Source organism: Loxodonta africana, chromosome 27 (genome assembly GCF_030014295.1).
Source record: "Loxodonta africana isolate mLoxAfr1 chromosome 27, mLoxAfr1.hap2, whole genome shotgun sequence".
In the NCBI taxonomy this organism is placed as follows: domain Eukaryota; kingdom Metazoa; phylum Chordata; class Mammalia; order Proboscidea; family Elephantidae; genus Loxodonta; species Loxodonta africana.
Genome location: NC_087368.1, coordinates 36,979,722 through 37,002,161, shown reverse-complemented (window position 1 = coordinate 37,002,161; position 22,440 = coordinate 36,979,722). Strand labels below are relative to the sequence as shown.

Sequence of the window (22,440 nt, the reverse complement as noted above, 5' to 3'; positions counted from 1 at the left end):
TGGGGGTGTACCCTTGAGCACATCCCTTTCCTCTTGGGGCCTTAGTTTTCTACCAGTCACACTAGAGGGCTGCCCTGCCCCCCATCCATGACACCCCCAAAAAACCCAAACCTGTTGCCGTCAAGTCAATTCCGACTCATAGCGACCCAATAGGACAGAGTAGAACTGCCCCAAAGAGTTTCCAAGGAGTGCCTGGTGGGTTTGAACTGCTGACCTTTTGCTTAGCAGCCATAGCTCTTAACCATTATGCCACCAGGGTTTCCTCCATGACCCTGCTGGTCTATAATCTAGCCTACAGACACATTTTCTTTGGCTAGACTATATTGCCCCACACATCTGTCAGTTTGCCATACCGTGGGCGCTTTCATGTTGCTGTGATATTGGAAGCTATGGTACCACTATTCAAGTACCAGCAGGGTCACCCAATTGAGACATTTCAACAAATGGTTGCAGCGCCGGAAGCGCTCACTTGTCTATATCAAGAAATTCGGAAGACAGCCACCTGGCCAATCAACTGGAAGAGATCCATATTTATGCCTATTCTCATGAAAGGTGATCCAACCAAATGCAGAAATTATCGAACAATATCATTAATATCACACACAAGTAAAATTTGCTGAAAATCATTCAAAAGCAGCTGCAGTAACTACCTAACAACAACAACAACAACAAGATTATATTAGTCCCTCCTGGTGTCCTAGGAAACCCTGGTGGCATCGTGGTTAAGTACTGCGGCTGCTAACCAAGAGATCGGCAGCTCGAATCCACCAGGCGCTCCTTGGAAACTCTATAAGGCAGTTCTACTCTGTCCTATAGGGTCACTATGAATCAGAATCAACTCGACAGCAGTGGGTTTGGTTTTTTTTTTTTTTTTGGTGTCCTAGAGCTGAATTAGCTGCCAACAGATTTCACATAAGTTCAGGATTTTCTTCTTCAAGTTTAACCAACTGGGTCAGAACTCCCACATGGCAAGAACTGGTTAACGTTGAGTAGGGGCTCTCTCTTTATAGTGAGGATTACTCTGCTTACCACATGGCTCATTACTACTGATTTATTCCAACAGGAGGCCAAGGTCCAGCATCATTTGTCTCCTACACATAGCCCTTTTCATTCATCTGTGCCTCCTGCTTGCCCCCAAAATTCAGGATCCCTGATCTCAGCAGGAATAGGACATGTACAAGAGAATACTAGAAAAGTGCACATGAATGTTGATGGGGGCGGTGGGGTGAGCAAGCAGAATAAAGCCCCCTACCCAAGATGTCCATGTCCTAACCCCTGGGACCTGTGAATATATGTTATATTACAAAGCAAGGGGGAATGGAGGTTGGTAACCAGCTGGCTTTAAGATAAGAAGGTTATCCTGGATTGTGTGGGTGGGCCCCATGTAATCATGTTGTTAGTAACCGTAGAGTCAACTCAGACTCGTGGCGACCCCGTGTGCCGGACAGAACTGCCCCACAGGGTTTTCAAGGCTGTGTAGTAATAAGGGTCCTTTACACGTGGATGAAGGAGCAGAAGAATAAGTGTCAGAGTGATCCGATGTGAGAAAGATGTGACCAGCCAAGATGGAGGTTTTGAAGATGGGAGTCAGAAGGCAAGGAATGCAGGCGGCCTCTAGAAGATGGAAAAGGCAAGAAAGCAGATTCTCCCCGGGAGCCTCCAGAAGCACAGCCCTGCTGACACCTTGATTTTAGCCCAATGAGACCCGTTTCAGACCTCTGACCTCCACAGCTATAAGATGGTAAGTTCCCGTTGTCTCCAGATGCTAAGTTTGTGGTGGTTTAGTACAGCCGCGATAGGAAACTGATACAGAGTGTAGGTGTGTCAGGTCACAGGGGAGTTGGAGTGGACGAGAGAAACTTCCCAGGAAGGGAGGGAGGTCTTTGCCCCCTCACAGAGCTCTGGCTTCCAGACCTGGAGCCAGCTTACCAGCCTCTCCTGGGAGCGTCCCTTAGGTCTCCCCAAGGCATCAACTGGGTACCTGCAGGGGCCTGATGGTCTGCAAAACCCTGAACACTTGCTCCCTCAAATCATCCCAAAGGTCCCCTGCCAGGTCCACGTGCCCCAGGCAGTTGGTTCTCGATGTACAAAAAAGGAAACTGAGGCCTGGATAAGGGGAGTGTAGGCCAGGAGCAGCGTTCTACCTGAGGGCCGGAAATGGCCAGATGCCACACCTGCAAACTCACGCTTCCTGTGAGGCTGACCTGGTCTTTCCACAGATTCCCTACAGCCGAACAAGCCCAGGCAGGCTCCTGTCCACATCTGTGCTGAGAACGCTGCCCCACAATTGCTGGGTGTCATCACAATTGCCACCTTCCACACCCTTCCGGACCCTCCTCCCTGGAGACAGGACCACAAGCCAAAGCCAGGGTCCACCTGACCACAATCCAGGCCCAGTCGGACCCTCGGAAGCAGAACCCTTGGGTTCCATTGGTGGTCGGGGAGTAGTGTCACAATGGGGTGCGAGGTTCTCAGGGTGGGGTGGGAATGGTGAGGAGCAGCATTTCGCTTCAGGGGCAGGACGGGCCACAGCCCCTAGGGACAGAATGAGGTAAGGCTAGGATGGTCTCCACATGAGCCAGCGCTGTGAGCTCTAGTCCCTGTGCCTTTGTATGGGGAGCCCATCCCCACTTAGGGTAATTCTCCCCATCTTTCCAAATAGAACTGTGGTCAGCTGTCTCTCAAGCCTTCCTGATGTCATCACTGGAAGTGGCTTGTCCCTGCCCACATTCCTTGCTGTCTGTCCGTCTGCAATACCTTGCTGCCAACAGCACTGGTCAGATCTGCCTGCAGGTGCCCCAGCTCCCCCATAGCCCTTCTGCTGGCTTAGGGGTACAGCGCTCCAGTCTGTGCGTGAGGGGGAGACAGGGGGCCAGCACAGGGCCAGGTACACAGCGGACTTGGGAGAGGAACTGATGGCCCCTTGCTGGGGAAGAGAAAGCCTTGTCCTTTCCTGCTGAGCTGACCCATGGGAGCCAGACAGAGCAGATTTCAGAAAGGGGTCATTCACCATCAGATACCGCCCTCTGAGCAGCCCAAGACCCAGCAGACTTCAAGCCCCAGCAGCTCACGGCCGGGCCTCTGCTTCCTGATGCTGCAGCGACAGAGCTTTCTCCTCCTCACCCCATTCAGGATGCTGCCCCGATAAGCTTCGGAGGGAAAAATGAACAACTGCAGAAGCTGGGACTCAGGCCTGCCTGATACGGTCAGCAGATGCCACATGTGCCCAGGGTAATGGAAAAACCGGGGCACCAAAACGTTGAAAAAATGGTTTTGAAAAGAATTTGGTTTTGAAATGATACTTCAGTATAGAGCCATCAAAGTATTTATCATGGGGAAACTCAGGTTTTGAACCTCTTTATGCCTGTTTTAAGGAGCCCTGGTGGTGCAGTGGTAAAAGCACTCGGCAGCGCACCAAAAGGTCGGTGGTCCGAACCCACCAGCCACTCTGAGAAGGAAAGATGTGGCAGTCTGCTCCCAGAAAGACGACAACTTTGGAAACTCTATGGGACAGTTCTACCCTATCCTATAGGGTTGCTATGAGTTGGAACTGACTCCACGGCAATGGGTTTGTATGCCCATTTTGTACAGCTTCAATTTTCACTTATTTGGGGGCTCAGCAGTGAAATCCGCTTGGTGTTTGAAGAACCTGACCCTCCAGCTTTCACAAAGCCTCCCTCCAGGCATCTGTGGTCTACCGAGTGGCTGGTCCTAGGCCCCCCAGACTCCCCAGAGCTCCCTGGCCTGAAGCAACAGCACTTCTGGGGCTGGAGGGCCTGAGCAGGCAGGCACAGAGGGTATCCACTATCAGCGAGACCGATGACCAGGGCAGGGAGCACTCCTTGGCCTTGCTTACATGAGACCCCAATCTCTGGGTGGAAGAGCGCCCCAATAATAATGGCCGAGGTTGAACTTCCTTTCAGCTCGGTGAGATGGAAGCTCATAGTATAATTTAAAGAAACATAGTATTTCCTGAAGACATGAGTTTACAGACATAACACTCGTACCAGCTACAGATGGTAATTATCTTTGTGAAAAATTATGAAGTTATTTCTGTCTCCCTTGATAAGAGGCTGAGGAATTGAATAGACACCGGGTCCTTTGACGCACTTTGACTGAATGCTCAGGAGCTGACAGTCCCTATTGTCTTGATCTCTGAAGAGCAAAAGCAAGAAGTTAGGTGGACAGGGCCTAGCAGGGGCCACCACCTCCACCCTACAAGGGTGAGGGCTAGCCCCAGGGAGGTCGTGGGCACACTCTGGGTACTGGGAAGCTGGACTCTTCCTGAACTGATGTGGGTGACTCTATCAAGGCCCTGCCCTGCCTCAGACCTTGTGGGAGCAGTGGTTGGTAAGCTTTTTCCATAATCAGATGGGGCAAAAACGCATGGTGTTCTTGTAGGCTTCCCATAGCTTGATGGGACCTCACCCCCTGGGCTGTCTTCTAAGGTAAGAGAATGCCGCAGTATAGGAGGAGCAATGTTGGGGGCAGAAGCTGAAAAGGGGTCCCAAGAGTTCAGTTGTGAGTATACTGCTTATATTAAAGAAAAATGCAGAGGTCTTGAGAGGATCTCTGAAAACCCACAAGTATGCCACCATGGAAGAACCAGTTTTTGGAAACCTGCCACAATGGACTGACAGACGATCAGCTAGTATAAGCCTGGAGAAAGCTACCAATGGCAGCAGTTAAGTGAAGACCTCTCTCCTTTTCCCTCACTTTGTGTGGGCCCTGGGGGAGCCAGGTGCAACAGAGCTTGAGGCGGGCAGGGGTGAGCAAGAAGCAGAACAAACCCCTTCTCTCTCCTTCCCCACTGCTTGCTGGTCCCTGAGCTACACAGAGCTTAGACAGGAGCCAAGCTTGGGCTAAATGGGTGGAGGGTTCTTGAACAGAGTGCAAGACTGAAGCTTTGATTTGGAGCCGACATGGGGTTTTCTCTCAAGAGTATCAAATGTCCTGTGGGGCCTCATCTTAGCCAGAGGGGCCTGGTCCAGGCACCAGAAGGAACCACAATCTTCTCTTCATCCACCTGCCTTGATAGCGTCCACAATTTCAAATTTATCCTCCTCCTGTTCCCACATACCTGGAAAGGTGTTCTGTTCTGGGTGTGGGGTAGGAGGACTCCAGATTGAAAGGATCGGGAAAGCCATACCCCCACAAGATGAGCAGAGAACATGTTAAGCCCAAGACACAACCCAGAAGCTAACCCAGGGTATTGGAGATGGGATGCCTGATCGGGGCTCTGGAGATGAGAAAGGTGAAGAAGGGTGGGGGCGCGTCTCTGATGGTTCTGAATTTGGGCTTAGCAGTGGGCTCAGCAGTGTGGGTTGGGTTCATGGTGCCCTGCCTCCATAAGCAAGCCTGGCCTTGGCCCTGGTCCTCACAGGTCCTGGGCATATCCAGGGGATGTTTAGGCAGGTCCCCTGCTGCTGTCTGGCTTTTACTGGCTAGAATCAGAAGTGCTGCTCACAGAGGTCACCCCCTCGTCCTGGAAGCTCTTCTTGTGGTTTTTGTTCTCCTTTCTGAGGGTGCTGGCTTCAGACATCTAGAGGGAGTAGAAGGCTGTCACTGGGTGCCCAGAAACTGGTCCCATGGCAGTGTCCCTCACCATTCCCCTGCCCAAAGTAAGGGAGAATCTGACCCAAAGCCAGTCAGAGGACTATGGTTCCAGAGGGATCCACACTTAGCCTCTAAGCAATGATGGACTAACAGTGAGGTGGAGGCCTGAGCCTCTGGGAGAGGGGCCACTGATGTGAGGCCCTGGTCCTGAACTGCAGAGAAAGGAAGCATCTCACCAGGTTGGGACCAGACTCCAGGTCCTCAATGGTGTCCTTCAGGGTCTGTCCACGTGTCTCTGGTAGCAGGATACAGAGTAAGCCTGCCACGATGGGGAGGCTGCCATAGATGAGCATAGGGAGGGGCGCATAGTACTCTCCCAGTAGGACCACAAGTGGTGTGATGATGCCCCCGATCCTGGAGAAGATGGCCACCAGCCCCATGCCTGTCTGCCTGGGGGAAGGTCAGCCTCAGCTGAGCACACCTGGCCTGAACTCCAGGCCACAGCTCTACCCTAACACACTTCCTTGGGACAGCCCAGACCCTTTACTATGGCCCCCGAAGGTCCACAGGCTCTCCAGCCTCATCCAGGCCCCCCTCAGCCCTCTTGCTCTTTGCTTCTGTACACCGGACTACTTACAGTCTGTCATGCTTGTAGTGTGCCATGTTTGTCCCACCTCCAGGTATCCAGCTACTGTCTCCTACATACCCATCAAGCCTTAGGTCAAAGGCTACACCCCCCTTCCTCCCCCCACTGAGAGTCTCTTCTGCCTGGCCACTCATATCCCATATTCCAGTCCTGACCTGGTAGGGCATGGCCTACTTCCTTATCTGTCCTCCATCAGCCTAGGTACAACTTGAGAGCTTGGACAAGATTTCTAATTGCCATGGACCCCACCCAGCACTGCTGCCCCAGAGCCAGCCCCGTCAACTGTTTGTGGAACGGTGGTGAGGGCAGGAGGAGGGATGGTCAAAATCAGGGTATCAGGAGCAGAGAAGCAAGACTTGCACCAGCAGAACCCTTACCGGATGACGGTAGGGAAGAGCTCAGCAGAGTACACGTAGGAGATGGTAAATCCAGCAGAAATGGCAAACTTCCCCATGACGGCCAGCACAGTGACCACCACGGGCAGATCTGGGGGAGGATACTGGTCAGCCACATGGGAGACAGACAGTCCCATCACCTGGGCCCTGCCCTGTCTACCCAAACTCCTCACCCATTCTGTACCCAAACCCTGGGGAAGCCTTCACTCCTAAAAGGGAAACAATGTCCATAGGTCTAGCGTCTGATGGGAGGTGGGTGGGAATGGATGGGGATGGGGACAGCCAGCCCTGGTACCTGCTGGGATAAAGATGATGGTGAAACACATAAGGCCACCAGAACTAAAGTCCCCAGCTGGCTGGGATAAAGATGACGGTGACACACATAAGGCCACCAGAACTAAAGCCCCCAGCTGGCTGGGATAAAGATGACGGTGACACACATAAGGCCACCAGAACTAAAGCCCCCAGCTGGCTCCACTTGCGGCCCAATCTCTGCATCGTGAAGATGCTGCAACAGCGGGAGGGCACCTCAACTGCTCCGAAGATTAGCTGTGTCAGGTAGATGTCCAGGCCGAAGTCCCCCACCTGGAGGCCCAAGCCGAAGTACACAAGACTGTCCACAAACCTGCAAATTGTCCAAGAGTCCCTGTCACTGCTGGGTGACAGGCCACTGTTACACCAAGAAGGAGATCCTGCCTTGGCTGGAAGTCACAGCAGGAGACAGCAGCACAGCCAGGGAGAGACAGTCATTCCCAGACAGACCATCCCAGCCAGAAGGCCATCATCCCACCAGACAGACCATCTCAGCCAGAGGGCCATCATCCCACCAGACCACCCCAGCCAGAGGGCCACCATCCCACTAGACAGACCATCCAAGACAGAGACCCACCATCCCACCACACAGACCATCTCAGCCAGAGAGCCTCTGTCCCACCAGACAGACCATCCCAGCCAGAAGGCCATCATCCCACCAGATAGACCATCCCAGCCAGAGGGCCTCCACCAGACCAGAGAGACCACCCCAGCCAGAGGGCCATCATCCCACCAGACCACCCCAGCCAGAGGGCCACCATCCCACTAGACAGACCATCCAAGACAGAGACCCACCATCCCACCACACAGACCATCTCAGCCAGAGAGCCTCTGTCCCACCAGACAGACCATCCCAGCCAGAAGGCCATCATCCCACCAGATAGACCATCCCAGCCAGAGGGCCTCCACCAGACCAGAGAGACCACCCCAGCCAGAGGGCCATCATCCCACCAGACCACCCCAGCCAGAGGGCCACCATCCCACTAGACAGACCATCCAAGACAGAGACCCACCATCCCACCACACAGACCATCTCAGCCAGAGAACCACCACCTCACCAGACCATCCCACCCAGAAGGCTTCCATCCCACCAGACAGACCATCTCAGCCAGAGAGCCTCTGTCCCACCAGACAGACCATCCCAGCCAGAGAGCCTCCATCTCACCAGATGGACCATCCTAGCCAGAGAGCCTCCATCTCACCAGATGGACCATCCTAGCCAGAGAGCCTCCATCTCACCAGATGGACCATCCTAGCCAGAGAGCCTCCATCTCACCACTCCACTGATACAGACCAGGGCAGGGCAGTTCTTTGACTCTGTCCTCAGGGAGGGACATAGGCCCTGGTGTACTCACCAAACGCAAAAGAGAATCAGGGTCACCTTCCGGAGCTGGGGGTGTCGGAACAGGTCCAGGGCAGTCCCTGAGGGGCCTGTCTTCTCTGGACCCAGCTGGGAGGAAGATGTAGAGTAAGGGGCCAGGCAAAGAGGTCTATGGAAGTCATATTTGGGGGCAGAGCTGCGCTCAGGCCTGCTGGAGGTACCTGGCTCAGGAGCTCCGGGGAGAGTTTCCGCTTGTTGACTGAGGCTGCCTTCTGGATCAGTTGTTTCGCCTCCTCTACCTTTTCCCGGGTCAGGAGCCACCGTGCGGATTCTGGCAGAACCCTGTAGGCCAGGAGTGGCTGTGACCATTGTGTCCTGGGGTCCTGTGGAATCTCCTCCCTTCTCCAAGGAGCCTTCCTGGGCTGCTCAAGGGCACAGTGAGCCCTGCACTCCAGCCCTTACAGGCACCTGCTCCTGGCAGGCCTGTGTCTTGTGGGATGGATCTGGGGCTGTGCTCTAGCCTCCCACAGCACAGCTCGCCTAGGGGTGGCCTGTTCCTGGGAAGCGTCTCCTCACCAGATGCAGAAGAAGAGCAGCAGGACAGGTGAGACGCCAATGATCTGAAAGAGCCGCCAGTTTTGGATGCCATAGGCAAGTCCTGCCAGTGCCGTCTGCCCAAGGGAGAAGGCACACTGGGCCAGGACCACGGCCTGGGTCCTCCACGAGGGCCCTACCCACTCTGTAACTGTGGGAAGAGAGACGCTGAGACTGGGCCTCCTAGAACTCCCCAGACGCCACCCTGTCAGGATCTGGGGACTCAGTGCCAGCACTAGAAGGTCCAGTATGACCAGTTCAGGTGCGGGGTGCCTGACAAGGTCCCCACAGGCAGTTTGAGGTCCATGGCCAGCCTGGGCTTTTGGAACCCTGCCATCATGGACATAGATCAAGTCCTTAGAGCCCAGACACTCACGTAGGGTGACATTGCTGAAGGTGGATCCAGCAACGGCAGTGGCCACAGCAAAGCGCAGGGCTGTGTAGAGCTCGAAGCTGGGCACGAAGGCCGTGGACAGGCCAACGAGGGCGAAGAGCAGCAGCTGCACCAGGATCGTGATTTTGCGTCCAATCCTGGGTAGCAAAGGGGCAGGTCTGTGGGGTAGGCTCCCTCCTGGGAGTCTATCTGAGGGGAAGAAGCGAGGAAGACCCAATCCTGTCCTGGGGTCTAGGAGGAGACAGGGTCTTCCCCTGGGAGCCCCATCTGAGGGCGAGGGGAACACAGCCTTGTCCTGGAGTCCAGTGGGAGGGGCCCAGGGGAAAACCTGGTCCTGGGCCAGGAGCCTAATCACGTGCCAGGTGAGGGAGAGCTGGTCAGGGCTCTTACCAGTCACAGAGGGGCCCAAAGATGAGAGCTCCAACGAGGAGCCCAGCCATGTACACTGACTGCGAGGTCTCCTTCAGGGGCTTCCGGTCACAAACCAGGTCAAACTGAGGCAGAGAAGGCAGGTGGGAGTCTAGGGCAGTGCTGCGGCCAGGTCCTCCAATACCCTGCCCCCTGCAAATCTCCTCAGGGCAGATACCCAAGCTGTGTGCTGAGGTACCCAGGCATACCAGTGAACTCACGAGGCACACCAGGATATTTTAAATTTTAAGGGGAAATACAGCAATATTTGACATCAGCCCAATAGCACGCGAACTATTAGCTCAGGACAGTTCACAGTTTGAAACTGCCTCCCTTCCAATGACATCCTATGTCAAGCTGTGCTTTTGGCAGTTGCTGTGATAAAAAGCAAGTAGTTATGTGAAAATCAACGTGGAACAGTACGTGGGTGTCAGGGATTGAATTGTGTCCCCCCAAAAATGTGTGTAGCAACTTGGTTAGGCCATGATTCCCAGTATTGTATGGTTGTCCTCCACTTTGTGGTTGTAATTTTATGTTGAGAGGATTAGGGTGGGATTGTAACACCACCCTTACTCAGGTCACCTCCCTGATCCGAGGTAAAGGGAGTTTCCCTGGGGTGTGGCCTGCACCACCTTTTATCTCTCAAGCCATAAAAGGAAAGGAAGCAAGCAGAGAGTTGGGGGCCTCATACCGCCAAGAAAGCAGCACAAGGAGCAGAGAGCATCCTTTGGACCCGGGGTCCCTGCACCTCAGAAGATCCTCGACCGGGGGAAGATTGAGGACAAGGACCTTCTTCCAGAGCCCACAGAGAGAGAAAGCCTTCCCCTGAAGTTGATGCCTTGAATCTGGACTTTTTGCCTACTTCCCTGTGAGGAAATAAATTTCTCTTTGTTGAAGCCATCCACTTGTGGTATTTCTGTTACGGCAGCACTAGATGACTAAGACAATGGGGATGGTGGCGTCCGAGGCTTGGACTGAACTGTTTCCCCCAAAAAGCTATGCTGAAGTCCTGACTTCTGGTACCTGTGAATGTGACCTTTTTTGGAAAACGGGTATTTGTAGATGTAATTGATTAAAATGAGGCCATGACGATGGACTCTAATCTACTATGCCTGGTGGCCTTAAAAGAAGAGACACAGACACGCAGGGAGAACACCAGGTATTGACATAGGCAAAGAATGGAGTCATGGCCTACAAGCCAAGGAATGCCAAGGGTTGCTGGCAACCCCCGACGCTAAGGGAAGCGAATGGAACAGATTCTCCCCTAGAACCTTCAGAAGGAGTATGGCCCTGTGAATGTCTAGCCTCCAGAACTGTGAGAGAATAAGTATTGTTTGAAGCCACCCAGTTTGTGGTAATTTGTTACAGCAGAGTAAGAGACGAATCCAATAAGTGACTGTATTTATTAGGAATGGGATAAAAATATTTTCTCTTTCGATTTATATGTGTATTTTTTTAATTTTTCAAACAGCTACTAAGTTGTTAGGACACAAGTACTTGTTATTTGGACCTAATTACTTAATAAAAAGAACTGCTAAGTATTTCTTTTGGTCTGGAGACGCCGTGTAAAAAATACTGATACAGCCAAGGATACAAAAGTTGGGACAGTCTTTGAATTGCTGCCTCCTGACTGCCTTGGCTATCTAGTGCTGCCAGAACAGAAATACCTCAAGTGAATGGCTTTAACAAACAGAAATTTATTCTCTTGCAGCCCAGGAGGCTAGTAGTCCAAATTCAGGGCACTGACTCAAGGGGAAGACTTTCTCTCTCTGTTGGCTCTGGGGGAAGGTCCTTGTCATCAATCTTCCCCTGGTCTAGGAGCTTCTCCGTGCAGAGACCCCAGGTCCAAAGGATGCACTCCGCTCCTCATTCTTCTTTTTGGTGGTATGAGTTCTCTCTCCTCTATCCTTCTCTCTTTTATATCTCAAAAGAGATTGACTCAAGATATAACTTAATCTTGTAGATTGAGTCCTACCTCATTAACATAACTGCCTCTAATCCCAGCTCATTAACATTGTAGCCCTTAGGATTTACAACACATAGGAAAATCACATCAGATCACAAAATGGGGGACAACCACACAATACTGGGAATCATGGCCTAGCCAAGCTGACACACATTTGGGGGGGACACACTTCAATCCATAACACTGACCAATGGGGCCTCTTCCCCACAGCCAGGGTGCCCTTGTGACTCACTTTGGCCTCTCCAAGCTTTTCCTATGGCTGCAAAATCCCCGTGAAACTCCCACCATTCACAGGCAGTCCTCACATAACCCTTGAGGAAGGAGACTAGGACAGAGAGACAGAGAGAAGCCAGCCCACCTGGGGATGGACACAGACAGAAGCTGCCTGAGAGACAAGCTGCAGAACCTCATGGAGAAAATGTGTGTGGCCGTGTAACTGCACACGTCCATTACATGTGCACACACAGTACATGGGACTGACTCCCATCCCCACTGGGTAGTCGGCTCCTCACGGAGCTCTGTGTTCCCATGTAGACAACTCAGCTCGGGGTACACACATCATGTTTGTGAGGGGAACCTAATATGTGAGCTCTCCCCCAGGGCTCAACAACAGGGAGAACGCCTTTTGCTTGCTTACTCTGCGCTAGGAGCTGCGCTAGCTGCCTTACCTGCAGGATCTCATACAATTCAGACAACAGCCCTGGGCTTCTTAGAGCGCTGTTTATAGATGCTTGTACTCTGTTCTCAAGGGAAACTGTCCACTGTTAAGAACTTTGTGTCAAATGATCACCTATGATCGCCCCTGGGTAATGACACAGGCCAGGAAAAGGATGTGAACTTGTTCCACCTGGCTCTGTCATGTTTCGTTTCTCCAGCAACCACTGACTGGCTTCATAGTAAGAAGTTAATTAAAATAAATAATAGATAAAGGCCTTCTTCTGCCAGGCTCTGGAGTCAGGACTGAGTGACTTTGTGGGACCTTCGGCCTGAGAGCCAGCCTGTGTCTTGGTTATATATTAACCCCATCTTGGACAAAACGGGGTAATACATAATACATGGTATCACCTGATGGGATTAAGGGAAGTAACATACGTAACATGCTTAGCACAGAAGCCCTGGTGGTGTAGCAGTTGTAGCTTCTAACTGAAAGGTGGGCGGTTCGAACCCACCAGCCACTCCTTGAGAGAAAGACGTGGCAGTTGGCTTCCATAATGATTACGGCCTAGGAAACGCTACGAGGCAGTTCTACTCTGTCCTATAGGGTTGCTATGAATCGGAATTGACTCAACGGCAATGGGTAACATGCTTAGCATAGTGGTCATTATACAGCTTAGCACAGTGGCCGTTATACAGCTTAGTGCAGTGGTTGTTATACAGGAAGCTCTTGGTAAAGGGTGGCTTAGATAAGGGTGTGCTGGTCCCTGTGCTCATGAAGCTCACAGCTGGTGATGAAGACATGTCAAACATGAGAAGGTACAGTGCTCTGAGGCTATGAGTGTCAAGTCATGGGAGTCTTCCAAGGCTGGCAGCCCTGGTCAGTGGACACCATTCACTACCTCCCTGCAGACTGCATACCCTCACTCCATTTGACCCTCAGACTGACCCCATAAGGGCTTATCCTTCCCATGTGCACCAGCAGAGACTGGGGCTTAGAGAGGTGACAAGGCTTGTCCAACTCGTGGTTGTGTCATGCTACTGATGGTGCAGAGATGACCAGGGCTCCCACTTGAGATGCCGGCCATCAACATCTCCAGCCCTATCACCCACAGTAGATGGCTGTGTCCGGGAGTTGCCACAGTGATTTTCACGACCCATGCTCTCAAAATCCTGTCCTCATTCCTTGGAGGAGATGCCACCACATGTCAGCATTCCTCAAATACACCAGGCTTTTCTATGAACCCTAGCCGTAGAAAGGAAACCCTGGTGGCGTAGTGGTTAAGTGCTATGGCAGCTAACCAAAAGGTCAGCAGTTTGAATCCATCAGGCACTCCTTGGAAACCTTATGGGGCAGTTCTACTCTGTCCTATAGGATTGCTATGAGTCGGAATCAACTCGACGGCAGTGGGTTTGGTTTGGTTTGTTTGAGCCCTAGAAATGTCTTCCCCTTCCTCCCATTTCTACCCCTTCTTTGGTGCCAGCACAGATCACACTGCTACTGGTCTCCATCGGTGCTCTAGTTCTCTCCCTATTCAGAGGCCAGGGCTCTGTGGACATGGCTGGGAATCTATCATTTTTTATTTTACCAAACATGGGCAGCCAGGAAACGTGAGGTTGTGAGGTGGGAGGTTGAGAAGGAGAAATGTACTCTGTTTTCTAAAGGCACACAACCTATAAGGAAACTTGCTCCTTTCTTTTCAAATTAGGATTATTTATCTGTATTTCAGTTTGAATATGAAGCTTCAGGTTAGAATAAGGCAACTTGGGATGTCAGCTCAGAGAGGGTCAGAGTGGCAAAGCCCCTTCACAGACAGGAAGCAGAGGCAGAAAATCTCCCACCAAGTTAGCTCTGCTCTGGAGCCAAGTTTGGGGTTTTCATGTGGTGCAGGACACAGAGTACGGAGGGTGTACACTCATGGGAAGGGCGGAGTCCCTGCGAGGGTGGGCATGGAGGGAGCATGTCACAGGAGGGCAACAGGCTCACAGCCCCCACCCCAATGCCAGAACCGTAGGTGGATGATGGGGGACAAAGAAAAAAACAAAACCCAAATCTGTTGTCCTCAAGTCTATTCCGACTCACAGCGACCCTATAGGACAGAGTAGAACTGCCCCATAGGGTTAGAGAAGGAGTCCCAAATCCTTGAGAACATGCCATCAAATAGCCACACCCCTGCCCTCCCTTCTGTTCCAGGCCCACCAAGTTGCCTACTGTTCTCCTGCTTCTTGATGCCTGGCCGGCCTTTCTCTTCCCAGTCTCTGTCTGCAAAGGGCTTCCCTTCTTCTCTGTCAACAGTTTTCTGGTCTCTTGGTGCCCAGCTCACATGCCACCTCCTTCAGGAAGTTGTCTGCCTACTCCCTCCCCAGGAGGAAGCAAAATCTGGCCGTCAGGGCCCACCCAACCCTTTATCCCTCTACAAGGGCCCCAGATCTTCCCCCGACCTCCAAGAGTCCTTGGAGAAGGTGAATGGGACACCTCCCTCCGCTGACTGATCTATGCACAGTTAAGGCTAAGGAGGCTTTGTCTGAGCAGAACTGCACGAACAGCCCAGCACAGGGGGTGAACAAGGGAGAGAGTGGGCTCTGAGCAATCCGGAAGTTTTCCTAGGATTTAAGGATGATAACACCTGGCCAGGTGGACAGGAGAGTTTATGAGCACGCGTAAAGGTAGGCATACCCATAGCACCTGAGGGCCAGTGAAGGCTACAGCCTCCTCTGGAGGTGATGCTGGGGATGACGGAAAGGCTGATGAGGGCCAGGCTGAACTAGGCTGGGCTGGGTCCAGAGGTTAGGAGGTTCCATAGGCCACCCAGCTCGCCTTGTGGAGTGGGATGCAGAGAGTGTCAGGAGGAGGCTGGAAGGATGTACCTTCAGGCTGCCAGAGCTCAAGGGGCAGGTGGACTGTTATGTGAAAAAGTGAACGTCATCTCTGGACTCTAGGCTCCCCTTCCCACACAGGCTCAGCATTTGCCAGCACAAAGGTGAGGGTTACATACATCTCCCTGATGATCCCAATCCCTGCCCCTTGGGTTTCTGGACTATGCCATGTCCCCATGGAACTGGACAGCAGGGGCCTGTATGGGAGTTCAGCTCCACTACCAACTTACTGTGCTCCTCAAACCCCCTCTGTGCTTCAGTCCCACCTTTTGGGAAGGAACAGAGTGGGACCAGGTGCTTTCAGAGGGACCCTCTTGCTCTGAGGTATCTGGGAGTCAGAGTCTGTTTGTCTGCCTGGGTCTCTCCCAAGAAAATGAAGTTAGCAAAAGCAAATACTCGGTTGTCCAAAGGACAAGCTCTGGAGTCATGTGTGGCCACCAGGCAGGCAGGTGGAGACCTGCAGAGCTGAGAAGATAAAAGGCAGGAAACCTGGGGCCAGCAAGCAGGAAGGCAGACAGACGGTGGACAAGGGGAAGGGATGGCATAAGAAGAGAGGAAAACACAGGAAGATAGGCAACCAGACAGTTATGTGTGCAGATGCAAAGACACAGGCAAATGGACTGACCGGTGGGAACACTGGCTGGAAAGAAAGGGATAAAGACAAAACAGAAGGGGACAGGAAGAAAGGCAGGCAACTGGGCAGATGGGCAGAGGGACAAGTAGGGAGAAGGAAAGGCAAAGGGTAGCAACGATGATTAGATTACGAATAGAAAAAAAGGGCAGAGAGGTAAATGGGCTGATAGGCAAAGGGTAAATAAAAAAAGCAGGGTTATTGGGAAAAGCAAAGCGGGGATACCTGTGGTCAGTCATACACAGGCAGACAGAACAACGGGAGTGTCCAAAGGCAGAGACAGGCAGAGAAACTCACAGAGCTCAGACAGACAGACGGCCCTACCTCATTCAGTAGGGATGGGGGCCTGTTTTCAGGATAGTCCCAGCCAGCCTCGCAAGGCTGTGTCTCATTGAAGCGGTGGCTCAGGATGTCCTCCAGGCTGGCGTTTTCAGGGGGTGGCCGGAACATGAGGCAGGACTCGGGGTTGCCGGCAGCATCCAGAGGCACGCTCAGGCTCAGCTGCTCAGCAGCACTTAGGTTGAAAGTCTCATTCTTGACCCAGGCCACTGAACAATAGTGGGTCTCATCTAGGACCACAAAAACCTGGGCAAACATGTAGAAGGCAGTCAGGAAGTTGGGGATACTCAGCAGTATCAGTAGCTGTATCTGAAAGCGACCAAAGTCGCCTATCTCCTCTAGGACCTCGGCAAATTGGGCCATGTCTGCAGGCCACCAGCTTCTCAGCCTGGAGCCACCAGGTAGCTCTGTACCTTGGCTCTGGGACGCTTGCTCCTCTGGGCAGTGAATACAGCTGCATTAATATTTAATCCAGTCCCGCTCAGCCCCACCTGTCACCACTCAGCTCTGGTAGAATATGATGAAAAAATAATTTGCTCTGGATTGTACAATCTAAGGATGTTTTATTGACCGTGTGATACACACAGGCATCAAGGGGGCCAAGAGAACCTTCTCAAGTCCAGCACATCAAATCTTACACGGTGTACAGCAAGCTTCGGTCAAAACCTTCATGGCATACAGCAACCCACCCTTCAATTGTAACTTCCCCCATAATTCAGCCAGACTCTTCCCATTATGGTAGAACCCAAATTCTGAGAGTAGATGCAATACTCAGAGGCACCCAGGAGTCCCTTCTGGGGACTGGTCCACACCAGGCATGAGGAGTTAAGTCGGCAGAGCAGCAAGGACCTACCCTGCACATGAGCTCTGCCCGCAGCCCAATCTTTTTTTTTTTTTAATTTTACTGCGCTTTTGGTGAAAGCTTACAACACAAATTAGTTTCTCATTCAAAAATGTATATACAAATTGTTTTGTGCCATCAGTTGCAATCCCTGCAATGTGTCAGCACTCTCCCCCTTTCCACCCTGGGCTCCCCGTGTCCATTCGCCTAGTTTTCCTGTCCCTTCCTGCCTTCTAGTCTTCACTTTTGGGCACGAGTTGCCCATGTGGTCTCATACACTTGATTGATCTAAGAAGCACGTTCCTGGCGTGTGTTACGGTTTGTTTTATAGGCCTGTCTAATCTTTGGCTGAGAGGTGGACTTTGGGAGTGGCTTCTATTCTGAGTTAGCAGGGTTGTCCAGGGCCATAATCACAGGGGTTCCTCTAGTCTGTCAGACCAGCAAGTATGGTCTTTTTTTGTGAATTTGAATTACGTTCTACATTTTTCTCCTACTCTGTCTTGGACCCCCTATTGTGATCCCGTCAGAGTGGTTGGTGGTGGTAGCCGAGTACCATCCAGTTTCTCTGGGCTCGGGTGGATGGAAGCTGTGGTTCATGTGGCCTATTAATCCTCTGGACTAATGTTTTTCTTGTATCTTCTTTTTGTTTTTTTTCATTTTCCTTTGCTCCAAATGTGATGGGACCAGTAGGTGTATCTTAGATGGCCACTCGCAAGCTTCTAAGACCCCAGACGCTACTCACCAAAGCAGGATGTAGAGCATTTTCTTTATAAACCAAATTATGTCAATTGACCTAGATGTCCCCCAAGACTATCGTCCTCAGCTCTCAGCCCCAGTAACTCAGTCTCTCAACCAATTTGGCCTCTTGACCTTGATCTTACCCTGCCTTCGTGAAGCCCCTGGTGTGTGGTAGTATGCAAAAATCCCAGAAGGCTGCATGCAGGCCAAAAGAACCACCAAAAACATAACTGCCCTTCCTTTTCAGCATCAAATGCAATCTAAGAATGCAGAGCAATTAGAGTTGAGACAAGAGTTGCATTTTGAACAGAAAATAACAAATGTTGGCAAGGTTGCGGAGAGACTGGAACGCCTACACACTGCTGGTGGGAATGTAAAATGGTAAAACCACTATGGAAAATGATATGACGCTTCCTTAAAAAGCTAGAAGTAGAAATACCATATGACCAGCAATCCCACTCCTAGGAGTATATCCTAGAGAAATAAGAGCCATCACACGAATAGACATATGAACATCCATATTCATTGCAGCATTACTCACGATAGCAAAAAATGGGAACAACCTAAATGCTCATCAACAGCTGAATGGGCCAACAAATTATGGTACAAACACAATGAACACTACGCGGTGATAAAGAACAATGAATCTGCAAAACATCTCACAACATGGGTGAACCTGAAGGGCATTATGCTGAGTAAAATAAATCAATCGCAACAGGACAAATATTGTATGAGACCACTAGTACAACAACCAAAAAAAAAAAAGGTTTATACACGTACATAAAAACAATCTCTGATGGTTACAAGAGAGGAGAGGGGTAGGGAGGGGAAGTCACTAATTAGATGGTAGACAAGGTTAACTCTGGTGAAGGGAAAGACAACACACAATATAGGGGAAGTCAGCACAACTTAACCAAAGCAAAGTCAGACAGGCTTCCTAGACACATCCAAACACCTCAAGGGACCGAGTTATGGGGGCTGAAGGCTGGGAACCATGGTCTCAGGGGACATTTATGTCAATTGGCACAACACAGTTCATAAAGAAAACGTTTTGCATCCTACTTTGGTGAGTAGTGCCTGGGGTCTTAAAAGCCTGTGAGCAGCCATCTAAGACACATCTTTCGGTCCCATTCCATCCAGAGCAAAGGAAAATGAAGAAAACCAAAGACACAAGAAAAATATTAATCCAAAGGACTAATGGACCACACGAACCCTAGCCTCCACCAGCCTGAGCCCAGAAAAACTAGATGGTGCCTGGCTACCACTGACAGCTCTGGAAGGGATTCCAATAGAGGGTACCAGACAGGGTGGGAGAAAAATACAGAACACAATTCAAATTCACACACAAAAAAAGACCAGACTTACTGGTCTGAGAGAGGCTAGAGGGACTCCAGAGACCATGGTCCCTGGACACCCTGCTACCTCAGAACTGAAGCCACTCCTGAAGTCGACCTTTCACAGAAAGATCAGACAGGCACGCTTGAGGAGTTCAATCAGGTGTATGAGATCAAATGGGCAACACCTGTCCAAAAGCAAAGACTACCAGAAGGCAGGGAGGGACAGGAGAACTGTACAAATGGACAAGAAGAACCCGGGGTGGAAAGGAAAAGGGGGAGAGTGCTGACACATTGTGGGGATTGCAACCAATGTCACAAAACAATCTGTGTATACACTCTTGAAGGAGAAACTAATTTGTGCTGTAAACTCTCACCTAAAACACAATAAACTTAAAAAAAAAAAAGTTTCATTTTGAGCTCTCCTCTAATCAAGAAGCATTAACACAATTCCAAGATAAAATCAAAGGTAAGCTGCACCAGGGTAATGGCAGCTGCCCCAGGGCAGTCTCAGCGATAGTAACAGAGCAACAGAGGACAGAGTCTCCCTCTTCCTTGGCGGCTACGGAGGCCCTGTCGTGGCTCCTCAGAATCTCGGTGAAGTCAAGGTTGGGATGGAAAAGAGCATGGTGGCTGACAGGTCAGCATTCTTACAGAACTGGGACTGCCAGAAACTCAGGACCTCAGAGAAGAGGAATCGCTCAGATAAAAGCCCCCATTCTTTTTACCCTGGGGGAAGTCGTACTGGAGACTGACCCAAGTTTAGGAGTCCAGTTCAGGCGTGGAAGGTGGGGAAAGATGGGACCAATCGGAGCATCAGGAGAGTTATGGGGGAAATACACATGCACATGTGCACCCCCACCATGGGCTGTGCGTGCACACACACAAACACGGGCTTGTACATGCGTAGGAGAGCCTTTTCACATAATACCCTTTTTTATCTTTTATATTTTGAGCCACATAAATGTATTTTAAGAGATGGGTAGGGAAGCATGAGTGAAAAAAAATACAAGGGAGCAAGACTGCGTAGGGCAGCCCCGGATAGAGTGTGCCTGTCTGCTGCAAAAGCCCTCTTTAAAGTATTCAAAAGTAAAGATGTCGCTTTGAGGACTAAAGTGCGCCTGACCCCAAGCCATGGTGTTTTCAGTCACCTCACATGCTTGCAAAAGCTGGACAAAGAATAAGGAAAACCAAAGAGTTGATGGCTTTGAATTATGGTGTTGGCAAAGAATACTGACTGTATCATGGACGGCCAGAAGAATGAACAAATCTGTCTTGGGAGAAGTACAACCAGAATGCTCCTTACAAGCGAGGACGGTGAGACTTCATCTCACATACTTTGGACATGTTATCAGGAGGATCACTACCTGGAGAAGGAGATCATGCTTGGTAAAGCAGAGGGTCAGTGAAAAAGAGGAAGGCCCCCAACAAGATGGATTGACACAGTGGCTGCAACAATGGGCTCAAACATAGCAACGACTGTGAGGATGGTGAAGGACCGGGCAGTGTTTCGTTCTGTTGCACACAGGGTCTCTGTGAGTCAGAACCAACTTGATGGCACCCAACAACAACCTTCACGGGAGATCGCCAGCTCTTTTCTCCAGCGAAGCTACTGAACTGCTGACCTTTTGGCTAGCAGCTGAGTGCTTAACCACTGTGCCACCAAGGCTCTTCCCATTTTACTTCTATGATCCCCCAATCCTAATTCTTTGGTGTTATGAATTGTGTCCCCCAAATTATGCTTAAGTCCTAACCCCTGTATCTGTAAATATGACCTTGTTAGGGAGGATAGGTTTTCTTGTCATGTTATGAGGTCACACCAAAACAGAGCAGGTCCTAAACCTAATCCCTTCTGAGTGGTATCTTATAAAAATAGCAGAATAGAGAGATGCAGGGGAAAGACAGACACCATGTGAAGATACATGCAGATGAATTTACAAGCCCAGGAATGCCAAGGACTGCCGACAGCTGCCAGAAACTATAAGAAAGAACCTTCTGGTAGAGCCGATGCCCTGACTTCTAGCCTCCAGAGCTGAGACAATAAGCTTCTGTTCTTTGAAGCCACCTGCTTTGTGGTATTCTTGTTATGGCATCCCTAGGGAACTAAGGGATTTGGTTTACTTTCTCTTCTTAACCCTGCTCCCAACCAGTCTACCAAAGATTTCCCATGCTTAAGGCACTCTCTTTTTTAAAGATGCTCTCTGCACATCACTGTAGCCCCAGGGCCCCAGCACCCCACAGTCCCACCAACCTCTGGACCTGCAGGGTACGCTCAGGGTTTCCTCTAGCCCTTCTGCAAACCAACAGCTGTCTCTCCACCTTATGTCCTTGCACCCATCCTCATTCGAGGACAGAACTAGGACCAGAGGGGTGTAACAAGAATTTTCTAACCATTGTAGTTGTTTTAGGTTAGCACTGACATTCTCCTTAGAAGTGTTCCGGAGTATCACCAGGAATCACCTGTCTAGGGGGTAGGTAGGTATGTATATGGTGGGCAGAGGGGGCAGAAATTTGAGGGGATGTTGCTGTTAGCTGCCGTCCAGTTGGCACCATCTTTGTGGTTTTTGGCGTGTTTGTGTTGAGTCGGACAATACAGTGTTCTCATCTGTAATGTTTTCATTGGCTAATTTTTGCAAGCAGATCCCTAGTTCTTTCTTCCTAGTCATGTGAAGCTGCGTTGACATCTGTCCATCACAGGTGATGCTGTTGGCATTTGAAGGGCTGGTGGCAACTACAGCATCAGAGCAAGGTGTAAGCCACCACAGCAGGACAAACTGACAGCCGGGTGGTGGACCTGAGGGAAGTGTGCGAGCCACCGCAGTAGGACAAACTGACAGCCGGGTGGTGGACCTGAGGGAAGTGTTCCTCAGACATTCCTTGTACCAACAGCACTATAAACGGTATCTCAAATTTCTTCCAAATTTGAGAATTAACAATTCTAGTAAGGAACCTTGGTAATGCAGTGGTTAAGAGCTTGGCTGCTAACCAAAAGGTCGGCAGTTCGAATCCACCAGCCGCTCCTTGGAAACCCTACGGGGCAGTTCTACCCTGTCCTGTAGGGTCACTATGAGTCAGAATCGCTGGACAGCAATGGGTTTGGTTCAGTTGGTTTAGAATCTTATATGAAACCCCATTTCAATGTTGAAGCCCAACAGGGACAAGTTCACTTTCCGAAAAGGATTCCCAAGGGCTTGAATCTGGCATCTTTTCCTGGCTCAACAGTGTGAGCAGGACCAAACAGAAGATATTCAAACACAATGCTGGTAGTTCCATATCCCAATCCGGCAGATGTCCTTGGGATTCCCTCAACCCTTCCTTTTAGGGTTTCGGTTTCCCTATCTGTAACACGGTTTTACGCTGCTGGAGGGAATTTGTAGATGGGCACAAATTATCTTATAGTTTAGTGCATTTGGGCTTCTTCCCACTCACCTGAG

General features: G+C 50.8%; 1 protein-coding gene across 1 annotated transcript; it reads right to left on the bottom strand.

Moving 5' to 3' along the window:
* Positions 1-857: 857 nt before the first annotated feature.
* On the bottom strand, positions 858-22,428 carry SLC22A13 (solute carrier family 22 member 13). Its single transcript, XM_023554829.2, has 9 exons — positions 16,079-22,428; positions 9,609-9,712; positions 8,807-9,355; positions 8,452-8,572; positions 8,265-8,359; positions 7,034-7,222; positions 6,893-6,936; positions 6,580-6,688; positions 858-6,006 (listed from the first exon to the last, which is right to left on the bottom strand). The coding sequence occupies exons 1-9, from the start codon at positions 16,454-16,456 to the stop codon at positions 5,703-5,705; spliced, it is 1,893 nt and encodes a 630-aa protein (XP_023410597.2). The 5' UTR covers positions 16,457-22,428; the 3' UTR covers positions 858-5,702.
* Between the last annotated feature and the right edge of the window lie 12 nt (positions 22,429-22,440).

Coding starts and splice junctions, on each gene's coding strand:
- SLC22A13 (XM_023554829.2), bottom strand. CDS start 16,456: ATGGCCCAATTTGCCGAGGTCCTAGAGGAGATAGGCGACTTTGGTCGC. Junction 6,689..6,892: donor CATCATCTTTATCCCAGCAG/GTACCAGGGCTG, acceptor ATCCTCCCCCAG/ATCTGCCCGTGGTGGTCACT. Junction 6,007..6,579: donor CTCTTCCCTACCGTCATCCG/GTAAGGGTTCTG, acceptor ACCTTCCCCCAG/GCAGACAGGCATGGGGCTGG.